The following is a 26,234-nucleotide window of genomic DNA, read 5'->3' as shown; positions in this document are numbered from 1 at the left end:
ACGACTGCCTCAAGTATTCCTTTCATGTCTCTGTCTCGTGCACTAAACGACTTGATCACTCGATAATCACTTTTTATAAGACTTTAAATTAGGAAATAGAAAACATGAGAATTGGTGTAACAGTGACTCTTCCACAGTCTTCTTCGATGTTGCGTAGGCAGTTCGAAGCGTGTAAGCCAAGTATTAGGACTGCCTCCGGGGCCCACAGAAACAGGTGTTTTGCTTGCTCATGGGACCCATTACTAATTAAAAGAAAATAGAATTCCGTTGCCGGGACTCGAACCCGGGTCTCTCGGGTGAGAGCCGAGTATCCTAACCAACTAGACTACAACGGATTTGCTGTGTGGTCTTTCATTTTATTCTAATCTCGAATACTTCCGAATTCGTGAAGTTTCCAACAACGACTCATGTCAATTATTTCTCGACATGCACCGCGAAGCGATGCCGGATTCCCTTCCGTTCCACGCCATCCCACCCTACTTCAACAGTGTCAGGCTCATCCATCTATCTTCGCCAGCTCACCATTCAGGAAACCTTTGCTTCCCATTGGACCCCAACCGTCCACCAATAAGTGAGACCGCTCTTCTCATCCCCGTGGCTGGTGCTCGTTTTGATCAAGAAAGCCAACGGCTCCTGATATCGATCTCCTCACCTGTCCACTCCTACCTTACTAGTGATCGAGAGTATATTTTTGATGTTGACCACCAGTCCATCGAGCATCATAAATTAGTGATCCAATTCATACTTAATTACTATCTGATTTCTCACATGATTATACGGAGATCATGCACGAATTGCAATCCCACCGTCTCGATGATATCCTCGGCTTTAAATCTCAGCCATTAAACCAGGATCGATGCGTCGCATGGATGGACCACAGGGATCACATGCATGCACATGCCTGCAGTACTGCATTCATATAGCATCGCATGATTGATACGGAAGTGTGTGGCAGAGGATGTATGATTGCCGTTTTGGTGTTCTTATGTTGGTTGTGCACGACTCCGCATACAACAATATCTATAAAAGCAATAATAATATCCAAGCAATCCAATGCAGAAGATTATGGTAGAAATATGATTAAACAAGGGGAATAGACACATCAACAAATCTTTGGTTTAATTTGATGATGACATGATAGCTGAACTGATCGCGCTGTGACGAACTCTGTCGACTTCGATACTGATTTCTCATCGGGCATTCATTTATTTCCCCCCACCTAAATGAAGAAGAAAAGCCAAAAAGCTTCGAGTGACACTTGCGGCTGTTGCCCGAGCGCACGTGACAAGGTCCCAGTGGCCCCCCTCCTCCTTCACGTGACATCACCTCCCTCTCTTCCCTGAAAAGAGAAGCAGCCGACGTCAAGGATTGGGTAGAATGTTCTGTCATGACCAATTTGGTGCGGTTCATGGTCTTCCTTCATTGCCTCACTGCAAAGCTGCTACCGAATTGAAGTCCCCGTCCGTAACAGGCTTCAGGCGATGAACTGCTTGGCTCAGTGAAGTTATACCACCGATCTGCTCACTGTCAGCAGTATCAGTTTTGCCATGATGACTCACCGTGGCACACCAGCAGAGGACTCTGCTCAGGTGATCGGTTGACCTCACAGAGGACTCTGCTCCCCTGAACCGAGAAGCTCCATGCAATTAACCGGTCCTCGGATGCTTTTCTTCCTGCGACTGCAGATCTTATCGCCGCATTCATGGAGTGATGAGACACGATCGAAAGCTTGAGAATCGAGTTCGTGTATATACGATTTCAGAAGATCATTTACCCCACCTTTTGGAATCACAGCACAGTGAGCCGCGGACTAAACAAAAGCGTGTCTTGCAATGCGCAATTTGCACGACAATTAGCTCGTGATGACGGGACGTGTGCATCGCCATCTCCTCCCCGATCAAGAGATGCTTTTCGTCGAACACTCCACATGCATCACGAGATGCAATAATAAGGCGAGGGGACGCGCCGCTCGTCTATGTTTTGGCGCGTGAAACGGATCCTCAAGTCCTTTTGACCCGGTTCTAAATGGATCCGACCCAATAAGCATCTGCATTAGACCGGACCGATCGGTCCACGTCCCCTCGAACCATATTCAATTAATCGGTTTTGTGTGAATCAAACCGGTTTCGCAATACCCATTTGCCTAGAGAGCTTTTAATCCTTTAATTTCCAACAATTAAAAAATATATATATATATATATATTTATATATTAAATATGTGGTTGAATAGGTTTGTTGGATTAACTAACTGGAGCGTTAGCTGAACCGGCTTAGTTTTGATAGCACTATGGATAACAGTGTTACAACACCGTTATCTTTCTATGCACCATGTGCAGTCGTATATGGTCGAACCACAAGGTCGGACAACAGTTCTTGACGCCGTCAAAGAACGGTTTCCTCCGACAGATCTATGGAACAGTACAAGTACTGACGGCACGCTTCTTCTTCCTCTCCCCTCCACTGCTCTCGCCTTCCTCGCTTCTCTTCTCCCCTTCCCTTATCTCTCTCTCTCGCTAATTACTATCCTCAATTAGATCGATAGCGTTACGGTACACAACCTACAATAATCCGTACCTGATCGAAGAAGAGACGAGGACAAAGAAACGACGGGGAGGCTCTAACCTCTCGGTCTCTCCTTCCTTGTCCTCGTCGCCGCTTGCTGTTCCTTCGACATTTCTTGCCGCCCCTTGAACGCTCATCCCGGCCTCGAGGTGTTCTTTACTCTTCCCTCCTCCTCGTGCTTGCATTCTGTGATGATTCTTGGGTTTCTTGCTCGAATTTTTGGCTTCTCGAAGTGAAAATGGGTTTTCTTGTTCTAAAAAAATGAAACCTCAAAAGCGTTTTCTTAGAGCTTCTTGATGGATTTCGGATGATCGATTCGGGGATCTTTCCATAAAAAGGAAAAGAGCATGTTCTTTTTTTGGTTGATCGAAACAATGTAGAGAATAAGGATCAAGAACTGCGGTTTTCTTGTTTCGGGAATTAATGCTTAGTATCAAGAATTTTCTGCTTTGGATGTAGCGGGTTGTGGGCGAATGGATAGCTCACAGAGGAAAGGGATGATTCCGGTGTCGCCATCCCAGACCCCCAGGTCGACGGAGAAGACGGGGAGAGATCTCCGGTCACTCGAGGGGAACGGGAACCTCAGCAGCAAGTTTGACAGGGAGAAGGGGGTCAATGTTCAAGTCCTACTCAGATGCAGGTAGACAAAGATTTGATTTCTATTGAATCGCGAAATTTGGTCCTCTGGATCTTCTGCTTGGTTGATTTTGGTCGTTGTGCAGACCCTTGAGCGAGGAGGAGATGAGGATGAACACGCCGGTTGTGATATCCTGCAATGAGCACCGGAGAGAAGTTTCAGCCGTTCAGAACATTGCTAACAAGCAAATCGACAGAACCTTCATGTTTGATAAGGTCCTCTCCGAGTTATTTCAGCGACACTCCTTTCCTTCTGTCACCTGTGAGTGGTAAAGTGTCTGTCGGCTTGATGATTAAGTGTAGGTGTTCGGCCCGACATCCAAGCAAAAGGATCTGTTTGATCAAGCTATTTCTCCAATCGTGCATGAGGTCCTTGAGGGCTACAATTGTACGATTTTTGCCTATGGGCAAACCGGCACGGGTAAAACTTACACCATGGAAGGAGGACGAAAGGCCAAGGTGATTTCTCTTCTCCAATGTTGATTAGACCGGGAGGTCCACCTTCCTTCAACTCTGGTTTCTTAGTCAGCTTTTGGCACTGTCGTAGAATGGAGACTTCGCAAGTGATGCCGGAGTCATCCCCAGAGCAGTGAGGCAAATCTTTGACACACTGGAGGCACAGTGTGCTGAATACAGCATGAAAGTCACATTTCTTGAACTGTACAATGAGGAGATAACAGATCTTTTGGCCCAAGATGAATCAAAATTGTCTGACGACAAGTCCAAGAAGCCAATAGCTCTAATGGAAGATGGGAAAGGAGGTGTTTTCGTGAGAGGGCTAGAAGAAGAGGTCGTTTACACCGCCAGTGAAATCTACAAAATTTTGGATAAAGGGTCAACAAAGAGGCGCACTGCAGAGACTCTACTCAACAAGCAAAGCAGTCGATCTCACTCAATATTCTCTATCACAATTCACATCAAGGAATGCACCCCTGAGGGGGAAGAGATGATCAAATGTGGGAAGCTTAATCTCGTGGATCTTGCTGGTTCTGAGAACATTTCCCGATCTGGTGCAAGAGATGTGAGTAAAGTATTTCACATTTCAGGCACTTACAACCCTCTGCTTCTCAGCGTCCTCCCCCCTCCCAAAGTAAAAGAAAGAAACATTTGTGTCACTATATGAGGCTACTATCTTAGGATGAACTGCAGCAATTCCTTTTTTTTCCCTTCAGAAGTTTCCTTTTCTGAAAATCTTTCCATGTGCATGATTCGATGACTGTGGAAATGCTTGCTGCTTCTGGGTATGACTGTCAAAACACGTGCTGCTGCAGGGTAGAGCAAGGGAGGCAGGAGAGATCAACAAAAGTTTGCTAACTCTTGGCCGTGTAATTAATGCTCTCGTCGAGCACTCTGGCCATATTCCATACAGGTGGTCCAGATTAATTTCACCTGATTTGATTTACCTTATCCGTCACATACTAGTGAATCACTGTATTGTTTGTTTTCAGAGACAGCAAACTGACAAGATTACTAAGAGATTCTCTGGGAGGCAAGACAAAAACCTGCATTATTGCCACCATATCACCTTCCATCTACTGTTTGGAAGAGACCCTGAGCACCTTGGATTATGCACACCGCGCAAAAAATATAAAGAATAAGCCTGAGGTTACCGTAATCTTTAGTTTCTTGTTGATTATCTTATGAGATTCATAGGGACTAAGTGAATACATGCCATTTTGCTGCCGTACAGGTTAATCAAAAGATGTTGAAATCTGCCATGATCAAGGATTTATGTGCAGAAATCGATCGTCTTAAGCAAGGTTTTTCTTTTTTCTTAATTGATTTTTTTTTCCAGTTTCAGGTGTCTTTTATTTTCATTTTATATTAAAAGAGTCTTAGTTGTTCATAGAATGCGGGCCCCACATCTACAATTATTGTATATGTCCAATTCAATTGAAAAAAATGAAGAAGTATTATAAATTTTATGCTGCTTCATATTTGGGGATGATTTAACTGAATCTCTCGAGTATGAGCAAGTGTCAACATCATGGTATTTTTCACCTAAGAACACTTTTCAGTGTATGGAGTACCAACAAATAGATATTGCTTTGACTATTTTTCGGTTAAGTTTCTGTCCTTTCTATCGTCCTTCAGAGGTTTTTGCTGCAAGAGAGAAGCATGGCATTTATATTCCACGGGATCGCTTCTTGATTGAAGAGGCTGAGAAGAAGGTTGGATTGCAAATGTTATCTGATCATCTATACTCTTTTTCTGAGAAAATTCATTATTATCATGCCTTTACAAGATTGCAGAGTCTTTGATCGATTTTTGTGCTCTAAAAAAAATATTCAATTGTTCATCTTTCAGGCCATGACTGAGAAAATAGAGCATTTGGAACTTGATTTGGATTCAAAGGATAAGGTTTCTTATTGTATCTTGTAATGTGTTACCTTGTCAAGTAGTTTCTCTATAGAGATCTAATCTGGTGTAATATGCTTTAAGCAGCAACTAATTGGGCTTCAAGAGCTTTGTAATTCTCAACAACTGCTAAGTGCAGAGCTAAGTGAGAAACTCAAGAAAACTGCAGTAAGGAAATTTCTGATTTATGCATTAGATGACTTAAATTTCTTTCAAGATGCTGATCTTGTCTTCTTTTAATTTTCTATTTGTTTTGTGAACTCGTTGCAGGAAAAACTGGGGGACACTGAGCATGCATTGCTGGACCTAGAAGAAAGATATAAACAGGCAAATATAAAGATAAAAGAAAAGGATTTTTTGATATTTAATCTCCTCAAATCAGGTGAGAAAAATGTAGTTAGTTATATTTCCTCCTGAATGGTAGGCTGCCATTCATTCTAGGATTCTCTCTTTTTGTCCGTAAAGATCAATGTCTTTGCTTGCTCATAAATCTAAGGAGAACTCAACGTGCTATTTGTATAACTTGGTTTCATTTATTTGTCATTACCGTCAACAATTGATTTGACATTATTCACAATTTGTGGATTATCCACCTATTACATATTTTTCTGGTCTGAGAACATTTAGGGCAGAAGCAAATAACTTTGAATGTATACATTCCAACAGAAAAGGTACTTGTTGAGCATGCATACAAGCTTCGGTCAGAGCTAGAAAATGCAACTGCAGATTTATCTGGCTTGTTTTCTAAAATAGGTTTGTACTGCTGCTTTGTTTCTTTTTAGAAGTCGCCTCTTCTTGGACTGCAAAAGATAATTCTGTTGATTTATATCATCATCTTTGCAATTGGGTTGCAGAACGTAAAGATAAGATAGAAGATGGAAATAGGATGCTTGTCCAGAAATTCCGATCTCAATTGACTCAGCAGCTGGAAATTTTGCATAAGACTGTCTCAGCTTCTGTGATGCAACAAGAGACCCAACTGAAAGAAGTGGAAGAAGACATGCATTTATTTGTCTCGACAAAGACTGAGGTGTATTCATTCTTTCTGTTTTATCTAATCTGGTGCTACTTTATGTGAGAAAGTTAAGCTCGTTCTTTTAACTGAATTTTTCTGGGATTCAGGCCACCAAAGAAATCAGAGGGCATGTTGAAAGACTTAAGGCCATGTATGGTTCTGGAATCAGAGCTTTGGATGATTTAGTTGGCGAACTTGACAAAAATTCTCAGTCTACATTTGAGAGATTAAATTCACTAGTGCTATTGCATTCTTCTATGCTTAAGGATGTAAGAACTTACTCAATGTGAACTTCTTTTAAAATTTTTAAAATTTTATATTTTATATGTGAACTTGTTTGTTCAAGTATATTCCACTTTTTCAGTTATTCTTTTCTATCTATTCAGTGGTTTAAAGGAATAGCCTTGGAGGCTGATCAGTTGCTTAATGAACTTCAAGTTAGTCTTTCTAAACAAGAGGATAAGTTATTAGCATTTGCACAACAGCAGCGTGAGGTAAGTTGCTATGCCCTTTAAGAAGGCTGCAAGAATGCGCATCATTCTTGGAATTTGACACGACTGAATTTTTCTTCATTGGAAAAAAAAGGGACATCTCAGGACTGTCCAAGCAACAAGGTCTATTTCAAAAATAACTTCAAACTTTTTCCATACTCTCGATGTTCATGCATCAACGCTAACCAAGATTCTGGAAGAATCACAAACTGTACAAGACAAACGACTCCATGAGCTTGAGAAGAAATTTGAGGCATTTTTCATTCCATATTTTTCACTATTGGTCTGTCCAGAGGAACCATAATTCTCTTGTTATTCATATTTTTTATTATTCCTGCAGGAGTGTGCTGCTAATGAAGAAAAACAACTGCTTGAAAAAGTAGCGGAGATGCTTGCGAGCTCGAGCGCCCGGAAGAAAAAGCTGGTATGGAACACTTTATTTCATCAAGAATGTTGATGCTTTCTGCTATCTATTTTGCTTTGCAAATCTTATACATGTTAGGAAAAGTTTGTGGACGTTTTTGATCCCATCAATGTTACTTGTGGCCGATGGCAACAGTGTGAACTGTAACCCATAGACACCATCGACTTTCTATTACCACATTAGCTTCGTTATCAGGTAATTCTAGTTATGTATGATATCTTTGCTTTAGGTTCAGTTAAGCCATGGAAAGATTCCAGGTTTAAGCAGGCCACAGTTGGCTTTTGAGGGAAATTAATACTCAACTACTTGTTCTTGGTAGATGATTGATAATAGGATGTCTTGAGTGGATTAGATCTCCAACTCAAAGATTGAAAAGCATGATTAGGTATATGCCAATGTTAATCATTTCAGGGTCTTTCTTTAAACTATGATAAACTCGCTAAAAAATGCCAGTCAATTTCACATTTATTCTGTTGTGAGTTTGCTTCATCAGAGGATGAAAGTTGCTCAGAGGATGTTAGTGTAGGTTTGTTGGTCTCTGAACATTCGACTTGCAAACTTTGTACTTCTTTAGAAGCTTCATAGTGTACTTTGCTACTCAATCTAGCATTATTCATTAACTTTCTGTTAAAATGAGTCCACATCCGAGCTTCTTGTTCAGGTGCAAGCGGCAGTCAGTAGTCTTCGAGGAACTGCTGCTGAGAGGACAAATAATCTTGAAAAGGAAATGTCAAGGCGTCACAATTTTACCTCTTCTGTGAAAGAACAATGGAAAAATTACGTGGAAAAAACTGAATGTCACTATCTTGAGGATATTGCGACCATCGAAAGAGGCAAGCTTAGCCTAGATGAAGGTCTTAAAAGTTGGTAAGAATAGAAAATCATCATGGCAGTGTTGTTACAGCAATGAACTGCCAAATCATTTTTTTTTTAAATGATATTTATCTATGATGATTATAGCATGGAAATGGCAAAAGAGGGCTTGCAACAATGGAGAGTGGCTCAAAGTTGCTTGATAGATCTTGATAAAGGGAATGTGGCATCAGTGGATTCAATAGTCAGGTAATTTACGTGAAACATTCTTTGAACTTAACAGTGAATTTTGATCTCAGCAATGACGTTTAGGAAAACTATGGCTGCAAATGTTATGGTATTTTGTTTGTACATTATGGATTGTTGCAGGAGAGGAATGGAAGCCAACCAACTACTCCGTGACAACTTGTCTTCTACTTCCTCTACGACTCTGGAAGACATAGACAGTGCAAAGAAAGATCTCCATTCATCGATCGAATGTATTATTTGTTATTCCATATTGTTTTGGTTAATATTTTACAACTCCAAATCGAAAAAGGTAAAGATAATGCATATTATTTTCCAGGTTCCTTAAAACTCGACCATGATGCATGTGCAAACATTAATCGCATGCTCCTCATCCCGTGCTGTGGAGAGCTAAGAGAGCTGAGGAGTGGACACCACCACAAGATGGTGGAAATCTCAGAACACTCGGGAAAGTGCTTCGAAGAGGAATACACGGTAGGTTGCATCGACATCGGCTGCAAAACATCCCGTTATATGATGTTCTTCTTCTGACTCACTGTCTGTTGGCTGGTTAACTGACCAGGTTGACACACCATCTTGTTCCACTCCAAAGAAGCGGTCTATCAATCTTCCAAGCATCAAATCCATCGAGGAGCTGAGGACGCCATCATTCGAACAACTGCTGAAATCATTCTGGGAAGCAGTGTCTGCTTCCAAGGAGGTAAATGGGGATCTGAAACACCTTTCAGAGTCACAGGCCTTGCGAGATGCAAGATTTTCATTAACGGCGAATTAATTAGATTCGATCGGATACGGCAGGGGTTAGTCGAATGTACATAATAATATAATGGCTCGAATTGACAGTTCATTCTTTACCTAATTTGTCAAACTTCACTCGAAGACCGAGTTGTGTGTACAGGGTCTAAATTACAACAGCGATCATCACCACTTTTTCTTCTTCAATTGATTTTCGAATTTGTAATTCAAACAAACACGAGTGTTATCAGCGTTTCTTCTGAAGCAGCCTGGCTATTATTATGTAAAAAACGTGGGGGAAAAACCTATTTAAACTGTAACGTATACAGTTTAAATAATGTAAGATACATCCACATTTGGGACATCACAAAAAGAACTTATAGCGTACATAAGGTGAAATATGCCAAATATAATCTTAGAAGCTCTATTATTCAACCAGAAGCCAAATGAAAGATGTTCAAGTCGTCATCGGAAATAGTCACACTGCAGAGCGAACGAAACTAGATAAGAGAGCTTTCTTACCGGAGTCGGGCTCAGCTGAGAGAACACACACAATCACTTCCACTTCTTGAACTTTCCCCCATGCTTGCCATGCTTGTGCTTCCCGAACTTGCCATGTTTGAACTTGCCATGGTGCTTGAACTTGCCATGGTGGCCAGGCATATGCCCAGCATAGGCCCCATGGCCAGCCTGATGGGAACCATGGGCCATATGGTGCACCCCGTAAGCAGCTGCAGCGGCTGCAGCGCCACCAGCTAACATTGCCCCCATATGAGATCCATGCCCTGTCAGTAGTTGATGGACAAGAGAATAAACAGAACATCATTACTCATACTGTTCTCGACAAACTACGCTGGATACAACAAAGGCCGTACTACTTGGCGTGTAATCTAAAATTCATCAGTGACATTCACTTGTTCACGAGGAGAATTTGCTTTATAGTATCAAATTCCAAAACATGAAAAGAAACCAACAGGAAATATACCAATTGAAATTTAGTTATGTTAAAATTTTTGGTGATGATCCATACCTTACAAGGATCAGCAAGTAAAATGATTATCATGGGTACCTTTGAGCTTATATCAATTAACGATGAATACTGAACGGAGCATAGCTTAACATTTTTGGTGATGATCCATACCTTGATGTGGGGGAGCAGATGAACCAGGATATCCTGCTGGTGGGTATGCAGCAGGAGGGTATCCCTGTGGAGGGTATCCCTGTGGAGGGTACCCTTGTTGTGGATATGCCCCAGGTGCTGGGGGATAAGCTTGTGGTGGATATGCCCCAGGTGCGGGAGGGTACCCTGCTGGAGGATAATATCCAGAATGTCCATGTCCATGTCCATGTAATCCTTTGTCGCTGCCGTCTTTATCATGCTTGTCCTTTCCACCTCCCATTTTCTTTTTTGAAATGGCTGATGCTGTGGAAAAGTAAAAAAAAAAAAAAAGGGTTGGACAGTTTGATGCAATGATATATACTAAATAAAAATCCACCTACAATTGTGAAGGATTCATTTTCCTAGAACATTATCTGTCCTTCATCGGGTGCAATGACATGCACAGTTCCTGCAGTAAATTGAACAAGATACCAAATTGATATCAAGTAACATGTCGCATCTCCACCTAGCACTTTGGTCTTCTACTGGTGCACTGTCCCCTCTTTCAGACCCCTCAATGGTGAGAGCGTAATTAATGATCTGGCCACCCCTTTAATTTTGAAATTCTATTCACCATCCAGCATGTAATTAACAATGAGATTTTGCCATCAATAAATATTTTCCTATGCCCTATGTCTCACCCTACTCTGCCATGACACAAGTGCAACAGAAAAAATATTGCCATAGCCATATCCCAAAAATTTCACTTCAATGGGGATGTCATAACACAAGGTGGTAATAAAGTACAGTTTATTAGAATAATGTTTGAATTTCACATGGTTTCTTATTATTAGTAATAATTACTTACTTGGTATAATTTCATATAGGTCATTTCTTTAAATTTTCTCTAAGCTGGAACATTCATCATCCCATTCACGCATCTTTTTTATTTCAACTATTTTCTCCACCAATTAAATAAAGAAATCCCAACAACATTTCCGTGTCCCCAAACAAGCCTGGTTCCCTTATGGGAAAAAGATGAAAATGGTGTATCTATGTGATTGAGTACCTGAGCCAACAGATGTTCCACTCTAATAGTTGACATGACCGTTGTCATTGCCAAAACTGGCTCAATTCAACCAATAGAGCTGTGAGAAACACCATTTACAAGCATCTTCCAAAACAATCAGAAGATTTTTTAAGGAATCTGAATTTAACAAGCTTAGGCACAACTCAAGAACCACCACTAATTCTCAAGTGAACAATTTGGGTGAAATATAGATTACAAGTAGAATCATAGCTACACTACCAACGATGATAGCCAGCTTAGATCAAACCTAAGTTGACCACACAGAGCTCCACCAGGATCACAATCAGGTATAATCCTCAATGACACTCCAACACATGTAAAATTTAGATCAATGTCAAGTTTTTTACAAAAACTCCAAACCAGAAACAATTCCACAGCCTTGTACCTTAACAGAGCTGAAGAATGTTCTATAAGGATGAGATCTCTAGCCTTAAAGTCAAATCCCTGCCTTAAAAATGGTCCCTCTCCATTCTGGTCTTGAAGCAGACGCTCTCTAATTTAAGATTGCATGCATTGGAATTTACAATGAAAGCCAAGTCAAGCCATCTTAAACAATTAATTCATATTTTTATCTTATTATCTCTTCCTAGTCCTTTATTTAACATCTATACAGCTTTAAATTTTCTGTCATCGCCAAGAGCATTTAGAGGAAAACAAGAGACATAAAACATATATCGGTCAGACAAAAAAAAAAGAAAAATACTCGAACCAATTTTTATAACTCTTTGCAACATGATAAGGGACAAGTCATGTGAAACAGTATAGTACTACTATCAGCAAGAGTGCATGTACAACATCCAGGATTTACCACATAACAAGATCAAATGTTCTTCTTGTTGTTTTTATAAGTTTAACTACCTCAGCTGAAGCCCAATTGCAGAGCATAGAGATCATGCTTGATTTTCTTTTATTTAATCCCTATCTTAGTCATTCAACTTCTCCATAACTGATGTAAAAATATGTAAATAAATATAACCAGAAATTTATTGAACTATCTACACAAATCACGTCGAACAAGTACAATATCCATGCCTTCTGGACAGAACATGAGGATGAGAATAGCTTAGCTACTGAGCACTCATAATATCTACAACTTAGTCACTGGAGACTAATCTCTAGCTACACGGTTTCAGTTTGACTGCTCATTATTTGTTGTTGATTTATAAAAATGTTCATGCTTCTCTGCTTAATTCATTACCAAGTATCATCATATGAAAATATCAAACTAAAAGAAAGAGAAAAAGTGCTGACATATTAACATGAATTATTAGAGTAATTTTAATACTGAAACCAGAGATTTATCAGATGAATTCTTATTTCAAACTTATTTTTGCCTAACTAAGGAAGTCAATCACCTAAATAGGCTTTATTGTTTCAGTGATACTTTCCCTTCTGGAAATATTCTAGACTGACATTTATTTGACTGAGGGCTACCACTAGTCTTAGATTCCTTGGCTGCTATGTGGTTATATTGGGTGATGGATTTATGGTTCTAAAACATGGTTTCCTCTCACTCCAAAAGGTTTTCCTAGTTAAACAGGAATTTTGTCTTTCTGATTACTATAAAAAATAATCAAACACGATTCCAGATCCCCTTTCTGGGAGAAATTCAGCACTAGACCCATCTATTTAAGCAAAAGGTAGTGAGTACAAAACAACAGCCATATGGGATCATAAGCACTCCTACAGCATCATTAATCTATGACTACGCCTCCAAAAATGATAACCACCACTTGTCATCTAATCCATTATCCAAGGGCCATACTGCCATTCTGTTGATCCGCAAAACATGCAACAAAACTAAGGCTTACTCGTCTTATCCAGACAATTACCCGCCACCTTAGTCCTGTTTCAACCATTATTTGCTTATACCTAACCTTGATGTATAGACTAGGAACTTTGAAAAGGTAACTAGGAAAGAAAGAAACCTTTGCAGTTCTCCTAAACGTCATATGCTAACATTGAAATCACAGAAAGTAAGCATTGCCAAAAAGAATTACTCTATCCCTGTTTTGAATGCAGATATTGAAGAAAAAAACTCTTTAACTTATGAACAAATGAGAATTCCCTAAGCAATCTCATGCAACAGAAAGTATATCTTTATGGAATACACATTCAGATCCCCGAAAATTATATTCTATAATCTTAATCATATTCATAGTCATCGAGCTGAATCACTTAGTAAGTTTTTCATCCAAGGATTGTGCCCATTCCCTCTTTCATGTCAACTAGCCTCTCAAAATCGCTTTTGAAGGAGGAAAAAAAGGGTTATAGAGGGAGGAAGAAAAGAAATTACACGTGCCTACACCACTTTGAACACAAACCAACCAATCCCAACCATCACAAATCCCTAATATGATGATTCAACAAATTGATAGACCAAGAAGAAAACCTGGGGATTCACCCTCTACAATTATTTGCTAAATTTATCAACATGTTTCACTCCAAGATCCCAAAACTCTCTCATTTCTTGCATGAAAACCAATCACAAAACCCCAAAAAAGATTGAGGAAAAAGAAGGAAACAAGTAAGGAAAGAAAGAGAACTTCATACTTCTCCTAACATCATATATATATTAACATTGAAATCAAAGGAGCTGGTCCCGTCCTCGCTTCTGATACATGTATTGAAGAAAATAATATTTTAAGGTGTGTACAATTGAGAATTCTCTCATAGATCTCATGTGACTGAGCATATCCTCACGGAATACACATCTAAGTTCCAACAATATTCTACAACCTAACGAAATTCATAATCATCGAGCTGAATCACAAAGTCTTTCATACAAGGATTGTGTCCATTCCCTCTTTCATCTCAGATCCCCATCAACCAAATTCCACAATCTTAATTCTACTCGCAGTCATCGATCCGAATTGCTAAAGTCTTTCATCCAAGAATTTTGCCAATTCCCCGTTTCCTCACCTTCTCCACCGAGAGAAAGGAGGAAAAAAGGGTTAGCATCTCAGCACCGATACAGACACAGACAAAGGGAGGAAGAAAGGAAATGAAACGCGCTCATCGCCACCTTAACCATAAACAAACCTGTCTCACCCATCACAAGGTTCAAGAAATTGATAGACGAAGAACAGAACCAGGGATTGCCAACATATCTCACACCAAGATCCCCAAACTCCTCATTTCGTGCATGAAAACCAGTCACACAACCCCAAAAGAAATCAAGAAAAAACATGGCCGCATGCAGATCGAAGACCACGACGTACAATCCGATGATAGAGAATACTTCCGATAGATCACGAGCGCAATCCAAAGAAAACGGAAGAGGAGGAGGAAGCGTCTCACCGAGAGTTGAGGGCGAAGAGATCGAGAGCTTGAGACGAGAATGGTGACTCTCTCCGCCCTCATTTATAACTCTTCGAACCGCCTTTTTAGTTTTTCTTTAGATACCTCGAGACGAGACCCCAAACGTACCGGCCATCGAGTTAACGGTGGGTCCCAGTTATCTGTGTCCCCGTGTAAACGTGCTGCGGACGCTGTCAAGCGACGCGTGATTCTAGCTGGTACCTCCAGAATTGTTGACTTCGGGACGGTTGAGTGCCTCTTCCGATTCGCTAAGAATTGCATTTATATCTCATAATAATAATAATAATAATAATCTTAGAACAAATGGGCGCGAAGATCGCTGTGCGCTTTTGACCCCACGAAAAATTAATTATATTTTTATCGTATTATTAAAGGGAAAGAGTTTAATCGAAAAAATATATTATGAAAAAAGGAATACCGAGAAATAGAATAATAATAATAATAATAGTCCTAACTTTAATGTTCTTTTTTTGTGTGGGTTTTCGTAGAATGCCATTTACATATACAATAGAAAATAAATTAGGAATAAGAATAAACATTTAGAGAGAAGATTTTTATTTCTAGTGTCACATTTTACAACAAATTTTATTTTAATTTTTATTATGAATCATATATTTTAGCTCGACAGAAACTTCTTTCTTTTCTTCCTTTGCGATCCACACGCTTTTATCTTTTGGTATCTTTGTGTGCCCATCAAGATCTTCCAATTCAGTGTTTCTGTGAACTCGGCGTCTGATCGACGCAGAGAATATATATCAAAAGGGACCGATGGTAAAATGATGCGGACTTGCATTAACTCCAAAAAAAATGCAAAAATTGTTGGGACGGCCTCTAATCCAATAATATTTGGAAGAAAGATATATCGGAAGATCTTAAAACTTAATCACATGATTAAATGTTACTGTTGCAAAAGAGTTATGTTGTGATGCATAAACACACAAACTTGATCACTTCACGCAATCTTTGTAAAAGGAAAATAAAGAACAGATACACATATGCATTGCATCCGATTGCACCTACAGCTCTCGTGCATAACTGCACATGAAGACTAGATTATTAACGTATGCATGTTTCTTTACTATCTCTTTAATGCCATCTTTTCAGAATCTTCGAACCAAGACTGATTGATATGCATCAATTCCAATTGCAACTGGGAAATACAATAGTGAATGCTACTATGAATAATATTATGACATTACAGAGCATTTCAACATGAGGATTTTTGGTCCCCGCATGGACAATAACAACATGGAAAGAAAAGAATAGCTTCTGACTTCTCCTGGAAGGAAAAGGGGAGAAAAATCCAGGCTTTGAACAATAAATGCAGGTGGGGTTTTTTCTTTTCAAAGAATGAATAGCATCTTGATTACACGGTTATAGAATTCAATCCCACACAACTTTCACCAGTGTAAAAAATTAAAATAAAAGAATGGATACAAAGATGAGACAAAGCACACAGATGGGTCAATATAAAATCGAGACAAATTGAAGGAATCCATATAAAAAGAGGAGAGAAAAATAAGAAAAGAAGGCCTTCCACATCATGATGGGATTGAAGTTGCTTTGTTGGAGCTACTACTCGGGCTGAGAAAACCGTTTTGACCTGTTCAAAGTAATTCCACAAATTTATACAATGAAAACTAGTCTAATATTTTGTAGTTACTCAAAACTTTTGAAGTACCCATCATTGACTTACCGATGCCCAGCCCGAAGCTTGCTGTTTTGTCTCTGAAACATAGGTTGGATGCGTGCAAATAAAGATGGTTTCTTAGGCTTGGCACCAAAAAGGAAGACCCGCAATGGCACATTGGTCCTCTTTGGAGAATTTTCCAAGTGATCGGTTGGGCTGCTTTTTGGTACAAATGGCTCACGTAGTTCGGACAGCTGCTGCTCGATTTCTAGTTGAAGCCTCCTGATGTAATCGATTCCCATCTGCAGTTCACTAGCGGCTTTATTGTTCTCCTGTTTCATGTTCATCACCTCACCGTGAAACCCTGCAGCTTGACAAGGAGTGAGCAGCACTTCTCCAGGTTCTAATTCTGTGTTGACGGCACCAGAGATCTTCTCTTGCATGTAGCAAAGAGATGAGATCCTACCATGCAGCTCTGCTCTTAATAGTGTGGATTGTTCCAACCATACCTGTAGTTCAGTTTTCAATTCTCTCAGTCTTGTGGTTAAAAGTGCTGGTTCAGGTTTCCCAGCTCGATCACTAGCAGCACCACCATTGCCCTCCAGTGTCTTGTGGTCCTTCGGCTTACTGATATCAGCTTGTAGGTCTTTGAACTTTGCTCTGAAGTCTTGTATGAAATGGAATGATGTGCTAAACCTTAGCCAGAATTCTAAATTTCCATCAAGCAAAGCATCAATATCTCTTCTAAATTTTTCTCCGATGGGTGAAATGCTCGTTGGCTCATCGATACAATTTGCATTAGTGCCTTGTGCAAGGGGACTTGTTATTTCTGTATACTCAACACACGAATCTTGTTTGGTAGCGGATGCATTTAGATCTTTGGACATCTCAGGATCTCGAGTAGGATTCTGCGTGACCATTGGAGAGTTGGATATGCCTTCAACCTTGTGTTGACCATGCCAAAAGCCTTCAACAGAAGGTGCATCTAGCGTGACACTAGAACTCATTTTTAGAGAGGCCAGCCATTGTCTCAACAGTCGTATCTCCTCATCTTTGATTGCAATGGCATTCTTCAGTTCCCCTGTCAAAGCCATCGTCCTTTGAAGATACTGATTTTTGTTCAGTACTTCTTCAGAGAGCCTTCTCTTTGTCTCTTTGTAATTTTGCAAGAGTGACGTGTACTCAGCTAGTAGAATCTTTTCTCTACCTTCTAAACCAGTTAAAATTATTTGCTGAAACTTAAGAGTTTGCTCTTCTCCGTCGGGCAAAATTTGTTCATTGTTATTTAGACGAATGCTAAGATCTGCTTGTGATGAAACTTTCTTCGCCAGTTCATTTCTTTGTATCAAGTCCTCATTCCTTCCTGAAGCACTCTTGAGTCCAGAATCTGCCTCAGTCTGGGAAAGATCTTTTAGGAAATGACCAAGTTCCTGAGTTGTATGAATCTCTTCTTCCAAACCTTTCTTCATCTCATGGATTTCATTTTCCTTTTTATCCTGACACTCTCTCTGTGGTTCAGTGCTAGATTTTGAAACTTCTTTCTCTACTATACAATCATCTTCTGGATGCTCATGAGACTGCAGCTTATCTGAAAAACCTTTGATGCTGCAACATGCTGCAGCCAAGTTTTCATGGAAAACTATTTCTTCGTCTTGGACAATTTTCTCAATTGCCTGAACTCTGCTTAACTCCTCTTCAGCTTCCTTCAGTCTTTTAGACAATGCATTTGAGTCATTGATCAGAACATTTTTCTCCTCTTCCAATTTCAGAAGACATTCATCGAGTTCATTGTTTTCTGAAGTCAATTGATTTATTTGTACTGCCTGTGATGAAACAGTGAGTTCCAACGTAATTACTTTATTTACAAGCTCATTAATCTTTTCCGCCATTTCAGATACAGAACTTTCAGTATTCATTTCAAAATGAGTCCTAATTTTCTCACATATGGACTGTAACTCAAGCCTTGCCTTGTTTAGAGCATACTCATCTCCCTCCATTTTTTCAGCAGTGAAGCCCATCTGTGTGTTTTCACCAGACATGTCTGCATTTACCATTTCTGATTGACAATTCTCACCTTTGAAAATTTTCAACTTTTTGCCAGCGATCTTAATTCTTTCAGACTCTACTTTTGCTTGTTCCAATGATTTCTTTCGTTGTTCCTGCAAGTTAACTATGGCATCCTCACAAGATTTAAGAGCTGTCTCTGTCATCAAGGCGTGTGCCTCGTTGTCCCCAATGACTGCACTAGTACTAAACTCATCTTGCAAGCCACAAGCTTTTTCTTGCATCTCCACTATTTGCTTTTCAATCTCCCAATACTTGACTATCCCACTCTCATATGAGCTCTTGATGAATTCTTTCTCAGTCTGCAGAACCAGTATTCCTTTCTGGAGCTTATTTATCTCTTCTTGAGCCTGTTCGTTATTGAACTGAGGTGCATTACCCTTCTTCTGTTTCCTCCTTATAGACGATTCATTTTCTCTTCTTTTGTTCATCAATCCCTCCACTGTTGGCTTGTTAATTTTACTAGGATCAATCGGGGTAATTGCTTTAGGCAAACTATCCTCCTCCTCCTCTAGCATGGCATACTGAACTTGTTCAGGAAAAGCAGTTGCTATGGTGTGGTTGGCCTTGTGTAGTTCTCCTGATATGTGGTCATATCTTTCAGCCAATGCTCTGTAAGCCCTGTAGGCATCTTCCACAAAGTTTATCAACTCTGGTCTCCTTTTGAAGTACAACTCTGCCCTCTTGGCAAAGGAGTCAGCATCTGTATCAATGAGCTTGAGCATTCGTTTCACTACATCCTCCATCTCTGTAATTAAAGGTAAATATTATTTGTAAGTAAACCATGCAACACAATGATGTATTGCACACATTTTTCTCACTAGAAACCTGCATGAACAATCACACTGTTTGTAATGGAAATGTTCTACAGTATAAGTTTAGAAAGTCCTAGAGGATTCTGAATCACATAATTAAGATATTTTACAATTTTATAATTAAAAAAGAATTAATATCAAATTACTATCAAATCAATTAGTATTATATTAAAAAATAAGTCTTACCTCTTTATAGGTCTTCCTCTAACTCTCCTCATACCACTAGCATTAATTATCTTACCTATTCTGACTACCGCATCTAGATATTTCCTCAACATATGTTCATACTATTTTCTTTCATCTTATTCTCTATCGAAGTGATACCTAATTGTTCATGAATAAATGTGTTTCTTTTCCTATCTTTCCAAGTAACTCTAGGTATCCATCTTAATATTTTCATCTCAACAATACAAACTTTTTGTATATATTTTTTCTTAATTGCCTAACACTCAGATCCATAAAGCATTATTGGTCTCATAACTATCTTATATATATATTTTTAATCTCAAAGATATTCGATGATCACACAAGACTCTTGATACCCCTCTCCATTTTAATCATCCTATTTTGACTTTATAAATAATATCTTCATTGATTTCTCTATTTTGTTGAATAATTGATTCTATATACCTAAGGCTTTTATTGAAAGGGACTTCTTGCCGATCTAATTTAACTATATTCTCTTGTCTATTTCTAAAATTATTATAATTATATTTATATATTCAATTTTAGTCCTGCTTAATCTAAAAGTTTTAGTTTCTGAGACTTACCTCCATAACTGAAGTTTATAATTAATTTTACTTAGGCTCTCATCAACTAATAAAATATCATCAATAAATAAGATACACCTGGGAGATCTATTATGTAAGTGACTAGTAAGTTCATCCATTATTAATGTGAAAAGGTTGAGACTTAATGCGAATTTTCAGTATAATCCTATGCTAATAGTGGTTACTTATCATACATATCTTTAAATCTTTAATAACATCAATATAATTAGTAGATATATCTTTCTTTTCTAAAGTATACCAATAAGAAATCTATAGGAACCTTATCATAGGCTTTCTCTAAGTCAATAAAAACTATATACAAATCTTTCTTTTCCTCCCTATACTTTTTTATTAATTATCTTAATAAATAAATAACTTTTATGGTTGATCTTTCAAGCATAAAATCAAATTAATTTTCAAAGATATTTATTTCAAGCCTTATGAAAATTTTAATGACTCTTTTCTAAAATTTCATAATACAGCTCATGATTTTTATTCCTCCATAATTTGAATAATTTTATATGTCACCCTTATTTTTATAAATTGATATTAAAAAACTCTTTCTCCATTCATCAGACATCCTTCCTAATCTCATGATTTTATTAAATAAGCTAGCTAATTAAGCTACTCTCTTGCCCCCTAAACTTTATTAGACCTTAATAAGGATATAATCAGGTCCTACACTCTTAGCTTATTTTATTTTTTCAATACGTCTTTTTATTTTATTAGCTCTAATTTTACTAATAAATCTATAATTATTAAATATACCACTATTATTTAACATTAAATTTAAGTCTTATGTGAAATATTTATTAAATAATTTATAAAAAATAATTTTATCATCCTTTCTTAATCTCAATTATTATTAACAAGTAATCTTTGATCTTCATCTTTAATACATCTTTAGTACTAAATCTTTTTCACCATCTTTAGTACCTAATTTATTATAAAAATTATTATAAGCTATATATCTTGATATACTAATCATTTTTCAGCCTTTTTTAGATTTTTTATATCTTTTAAATTTTTCTTATTTTTATAATTATGCCAATCTTTATAATATAATCGTTAAGTAAAAATTATTTTTTGAACTTCTTCGTATCACCACCAACTCTCTTTTAAGATTACGCCTCTACTTTTAGTTTCGCTAAGAATCTTTCTGCTTAAGCTCCTAATCTTATTAGTTATTGTAGTCCAAATAATATTAATATTATCCTCAATTAAGTTTCAAGTCGTCTCCCATTTCATCTTATTCTTAAAAGTGTTTATATTATCATCTTTAAAATTTCACCATCTAGTCCTAGTAAATTTTTTTATCATATTTTTCTTCTTCCATTTTCTATAGTAAATATCGAATACCATCAACCTATATTGATTCGTCAAACTTTCACCGGATATAACTTTACAATTCTTACAAATAACTTTATCTACCTTTCTAGTGAGAAAATGGTCTATTTGACTATAGTTGTGGCCACTCCTATAAGTAATTAAATATTAATCACTCTTTTTCAAGTGAATATTTATAATTATAAAATTATACAAAGTTACAAAATCCAAAATCATACTATCATCTTCATTTTTATCCCCATAACCAAAGGCCTCATGTATCTCTTTATATTTATCATATGTTTTCCCTATATGATCATTCAAAATTTTTCAATTATAAGCTTTCCTTGAATGATATCATCTAAGCTTTCCCAAAATTCTTTTTTGATTTTATCATCCAATCCAACTTGAGGGGCATAAGCACTAATGACATTCAAAGCATCTGATGTAATTTTATGTTGGTTGTCAGTGATCTAAATTTTTTTCAATCACACATAAGGAAATCTACAAATGGCATAAATTTGATAAAGACATATGGTTTACTTGATTTAGCAATACAAAGAATATCATTTGACAAACAACTGGGGTGCTTTGCCTTAAAGTCCATCATGTATGGTTCCTTAAGGTTTACTACTATCTATGTTAAGAATTAATTCCTGCTTTCCCTTAACTTGAGACTTAAGGGAAAATATTATAAATGGTCTTATTAATGTTGTCCCTTAATCTCAAGTTATTACTAACGACATGAACCTAAAAGACAATTCATAGCTCTCATGCTCCGTTAAACTCTATCCTTCATTTTTTTTTTACTTCAACAACTCACTAAAATCCAGGGTTCTTAATTTCAATGTGTACCGCCCGGTATGAGCGATACATACCGGTTCGAGAGGATACCAGTACGTGGACCATCCTCTACCGGGCAGTACTAGTGTTTTGACCGGTATTGAGGTGTACCAATCGGTACGCACTGGCATGGTACGTACTATACCAAGCAGAGCTTGGTACGCCGATACAAACCGGTATTCAAAACCCTGCTAAAATCAATATATCTTAGGACTGATTCCTAATTTAAACAAGATGATTGTGTTACTATCACATATTTACACATGGTTATGAATCAACTTAATTCGTAGCTAATGACACGAAACAACCTTATGCTTCTCTCCTTCGATCCCCAATTCAGACAATTCTCTGTTGCATCTTTTCTTTTCTTTCTTCTTGCTCTCAAGATTGGGAATTTCTTCTAATACGATAAAAAACTAGTGCCTTGATCAAATGACAGCAGACAAATTCCCTGTTTTCTTTTCTTTCTCTATTCATCTCTGGAGACAGTGTCGTTTCACCCAATCTGTGAGTACACTCTGATCGTGCAATCGAAGAACGAGTTAAAACGTTTATTTGATACAACCCTAAAAAATATAAGCACCAATGTTGACACAATGACATCACGAAGAAAAGACGACGTAGTGAGAGGTAGAGGAGGATCAAGAGACTGGCCTTGGAGGTTGCTGTCGAGCCATTTCGACTGCTTGGTCCGGATGTGGCTGGCCCACCACCACGAGTACGCGTTGTTCGCGGCTCTCTGCAACATCTCTGCCCGACGCCCGGCTCCCTAATCCCCTCGCCCCTCTCTTCTGAGAGAAATGGACGAGGTTGTGGGGGGCCTGGAGAGGAGGGAGATGGAGTGCTCCGATGGCTGTGAGGGATAAAAGGGGGAGAGAGGAGGGATTGAGAAGACGAGCTGTGAGTCCGAATCAAGAGGAGGAAGGAGGGGATTAGTACCCCAGAGGAGAAGGCGTGGTTACCTTCCATCCTCCCACGGCCTCGCTGTCTTCGCCGGTTAAAGAAGGAAAAGGAAGGGAGAATAGCCGGCAAAACGTAGTTAAGTCCCTCCTCCTATGAAGGAGGGTTCTTTTTACATATCTGTCCTTGACATTTTGGAAATAACTCACTTGTGCCCATCAATTTTTTGTTACAATATTTTTTATACTACGTTATAGTACTTTCTTAGTATTATTGAAAATGCTATAACATAATATAAAACAAATATAAATATAATATTTTTTTTATAAAATTTATATTATACTATATTATAGTATTTTTTGATATTACTGAAAATATTATAACTCGATTGATTTAACCAATATTGAAACTCAAATTGGCGTTGATACCTTCTTCAAAATATCAAAAGAAATAAGACAAAAAAATAATTGAAGAGAAAGAATATTTTCGTAAAATTTCAATATTTGAAAATACAATGATAAATATGATTATCAATAGCAAAATCGAGTTTATTTGATGATATATAAAATATTTAAATATAAAAGGGGTATGCATGAGAAATATAAATTTTAGAGGAATATTTATTACTGGGACACATATCGTCCGATTGATAGGATATTACGGATTTAAATTTGGTTGGCGGGAAAAAAAAAGAGCGCGCAAAATGCTAGGGGAATAATCAGCCACGTTACGGATCCCCGTTCACTAACTTCAACCCAATCAGGCCGTCCACAATTTTGAAGTGTACGGTGGATATGGCCTGTGGATCCCCGCAACGGTTTACGAACGCACTATAAATGGCCACCCAAACCACCTGTAAGCAGGCCCAAATCATCTCCGGTTTTCGATTACCCAATCGCTCCATCAACTCTTCCCTGGGCTTTTGGAAGACTTCGCTCGATCCCTGTTTGTTCTGATCTTAGAATCGTTCTTGGTGATCGAGTTCTAGATTTTTGAGAGCGAGGAGGCGATGTCGGGCCGAGGGAAGGGAGGGAAGGGACTGGGGAAGGGCGGGGCGAAGCGCCACCGCAAGGTGCTGCGAGACAACATCCAGGGCATCACCAAGCCGGCGATCCGGCGGCTGGCGAGGAGGGGTGGTGTCAAGCGCATTAGTGGTCTCATCTACGAGGAGACCCGTGGCGTCCTCAAGATCTTCCTCGAGAACGTCATCCGTGACGCCGTCACCTACACCGAGCACGCGCGTCGGAAGACTGTCACAGCCATGGACGTCGTCTACGCCCTCAAAAGGCAGGGCCGCACCCTCTATGGCTTCGGTGGTTAGGGTTTTATATTCCCTTATAAATGCTGCTGCTAAAACGGAAAAGAAATTAATAGAAAAAGAGAGCAGCAACTCAAACCACCTGTAGCTCAGAAACTACTAAGTTCAGGCTTTTAACGTTTGCAATATGTTTGATTTGGGTTAATGTGGGGTTTCTATCTATAATTCTAGTTTGGCGTCAGTAATTTTTGCTGATTTATAGATGTATTATTGTTGGATTTGAAAGCTGCAAATGTTGATCTTCAATGATAATTGGGCTCTTTTTTTTCCTTTTTAATTTATATAAGACCCTTATCATGAGAATAGATTATCTTCTGAACAACTATATTATAATTAAATTTTTTATTATCTAATAATTATAATCAGAATTTAATAAGATCTACATTATATCTTATTTTTTAATCAAATAAGGTTATATAATTTAATATTTTTTATTTGACTCATTAGTTGCTAATAAAAAAGAAATTTAAAATTAAAATAAATAAACTAAAATTTTATTCAAAAATAATTTTATATAAATTTAGTTTTAAAATTTTTAAAAAAATTTACATGTGTATATGAATTTTATAAAATTAGTAATAAATCTAATAAAATAAGTATGCACCAAGATAATTTTGTTATATAAATTCAAACATTATATATATATATATATATATATATGAATAAGATAATAAAAATAAATAATTTTAATTATGTAATTATAAGAATTTTTTTATATTTTAAGTTGTAAGGCCTTAATGAATAGATGAATAATCAGTATACTAAAATTTAAGTTTTTAATTAACATTAATTATTTTTAATTTTTTCTCTAACTATTAAGTATTTTAATCATAATATAAAAAATTATTAAAGTATTTACCATTCTTAAAAAAATTATTATAATATGTTACAAAGTATTTTTAATGATTTAATAATTGAGTTTCACTATATTAAGTTTAAGTTTCAAAGTAAAATTTGATAGTTATAAAGCTTGGTTAGTAGTTTCAAAGAATGTTACAAAATTAGTTTTTATTTTTTATAAGATAATAATGTATTATTTTATAATTCTTTTTAAAATTATTTCTTTAATTAATATAAATGTAGAACGTAAAATAATTTTTTTATTATTGAGATAATTTATAACATTAATATATAAAAATATTATTATTTTAAGCTAATTTAATTTACGAGCATATAATCTTTAATTTTTCTATACTTAAGCATATAATAGACTTTGAATTGAGAATACAAAAAAAAAAAAATTTCTTTTATTTGATTTTTTAGTCATTTTTAAAAATATTTATTTTAATTATTTTTTTACTTTTGTCATTTGTTGAATAATATTGTGTATTAAATTTCTTCAAGATCTAGTTAATATTTTCTTTCTAAGATTGTCTTAGTAATATTTAAGATTTTATTTTAAATATCTTAATACCAATAACATAAGTTATCTTATTTATATCAATTATTTTAAAGTTCTTGATGAGAAAATTTTAATTTAGTATAATAAATCAATAATAATATTTACAAGTAAAATATTATCAGTATATAGATCAATATAATAAATTTGCTTACACTCACTTCTAGATATAAACATTAATTATTATTTTTTAAATCTAAAAAAATACTAGTATTATGAAACTTTACATACATTATCTAGAAACTTGTTTATAGTCATAAATAATTTTTTAAAATTTATATACCAAAATTTATTTTTTTTAGTGAATTGTTTAAGTTAATTTATATAAATTTTTTACATCCATCTAATATAACTTAAAATTATAATGAGCTATTAATGT

The 26,234-nt window shown here is 37.1% G+C and overlaps 4 protein-coding genes and 1 non-coding gene across 5 annotated transcripts; 2 read left to right on the top strand and 3 right to left on the bottom strand.

Annotated features, from left to right (window-relative positions):
* Positions 1–262: 262 nt before the first annotated feature.
* On the bottom strand, positions 263–335 carry TRNAE-CUC (transfer RNA glutamic acid (anticodon CUC)). Its single transcript has one exon. It is a non-coding gene; the product is annotated as a tRNA-Glu (tRNA).
* A 2,105-nt stretch (positions 336–2,440) lies between these two features.
* On the top strand, positions 2,441–9,399 carry LOC135678863 (kinesin-like protein KIN-5A). Its single transcript, XM_065192088.1, has 23 exons — positions 2,441–2,711; positions 3,022–3,202; positions 3,285–3,414; positions 3,502–3,657; positions 3,746–4,219; positions 4,470–4,567; positions 4,647–4,803; positions 4,889–4,958; positions 5,293–5,369; positions 5,506–5,559; positions 5,644–5,724; positions 5,827–5,938; positions 6,223–6,309; positions 6,411–6,586; positions 6,679–6,840; positions 6,958–7,065; positions 7,157–7,315; positions 7,403–7,486; positions 8,148–8,353; positions 8,447–8,548; positions 8,669–8,778; positions 8,865–9,019; positions 9,108–9,399. Exons 2-23 carry the CDS (start codon positions 3,036–3,038, stop codon positions 9,318–9,320), a joined length of 3,138 nt encoding a protein of 1,045 aa, XP_065048160.1. The 5' UTR covers positions 2,441–2,711; positions 3,022–3,035; the 3' UTR covers positions 9,321–9,399.
* A 280-nt stretch (positions 9,400–9,679) lies between these two features.
* LOC135586489 (glycine-rich protein A3-like) lies at positions 9,680–14,818 on the bottom strand. Its single transcript, XM_065192089.1, has 3 exons — positions 14,691–14,818; positions 10,422–10,703; positions 9,680–10,065 (listed from the first exon to the last, which is right to left on the bottom strand). Exons 2-3 carry the CDS (start codon positions 10,678–10,680, stop codon positions 9,836–9,838), a joined length of 489 nt encoding a protein of 162 aa, XP_065048161.1. The 5' UTR covers positions 10,681–10,703; positions 14,691–14,818; the 3' UTR covers positions 9,680–9,835.
* A 1,547-nt stretch (positions 14,819–16,365) lies between these two features.
* Positions 16,366–23,219, bottom strand: LOC103991906 (protein NETWORKED 2D-like). Its single transcript, XM_065194149.1, has 4 exons — positions 22,856–23,219; positions 19,313–19,329; positions 16,487–19,232; positions 16,366–16,393 (listed from the first exon to the last, which is right to left on the bottom strand). Exons 1-4 carry the CDS (start codon positions 22,984–22,986, stop codon positions 16,366–16,368), a joined length of 2,922 nt encoding a protein of 973 aa, XP_065050221.1. The 5' UTR covers positions 22,987–23,219.
* Positions 23,220–24,013: 794 nt separating this feature from the next.
* On the top strand, positions 24,014–24,702 carry LOC135679943 (histone H4). Its single transcript, XM_065193924.1, has one exon. The coding sequence runs from the start codon at positions 24,148–24,150 to the stop codon at positions 24,457–24,459; it is 312 nt and encodes a 103-aa protein (XP_065049996.1). The 5' UTR covers positions 24,014–24,147; the 3' UTR covers positions 24,460–24,702.
* Positions 24,703–26,234: the final 1,532 nt, after the last annotated feature.

This window comes from Musa acuminata, chromosome BXJ1-7, assembly GCF_036884655.1.
Source record: "Musa acuminata AAA Group cultivar baxijiao chromosome BXJ1-7, Cavendish_Baxijiao_AAA, whole genome shotgun sequence".
Taxonomy (NCBI): domain Eukaryota; kingdom Viridiplantae; phylum Streptophyta; class Magnoliopsida; order Zingiberales; family Musaceae; genus Musa; species Musa acuminata.
Note: the sequence above shows the minus strand (reverse complement) of the source record. Positions and strands in the feature narration are given on the sequence as shown.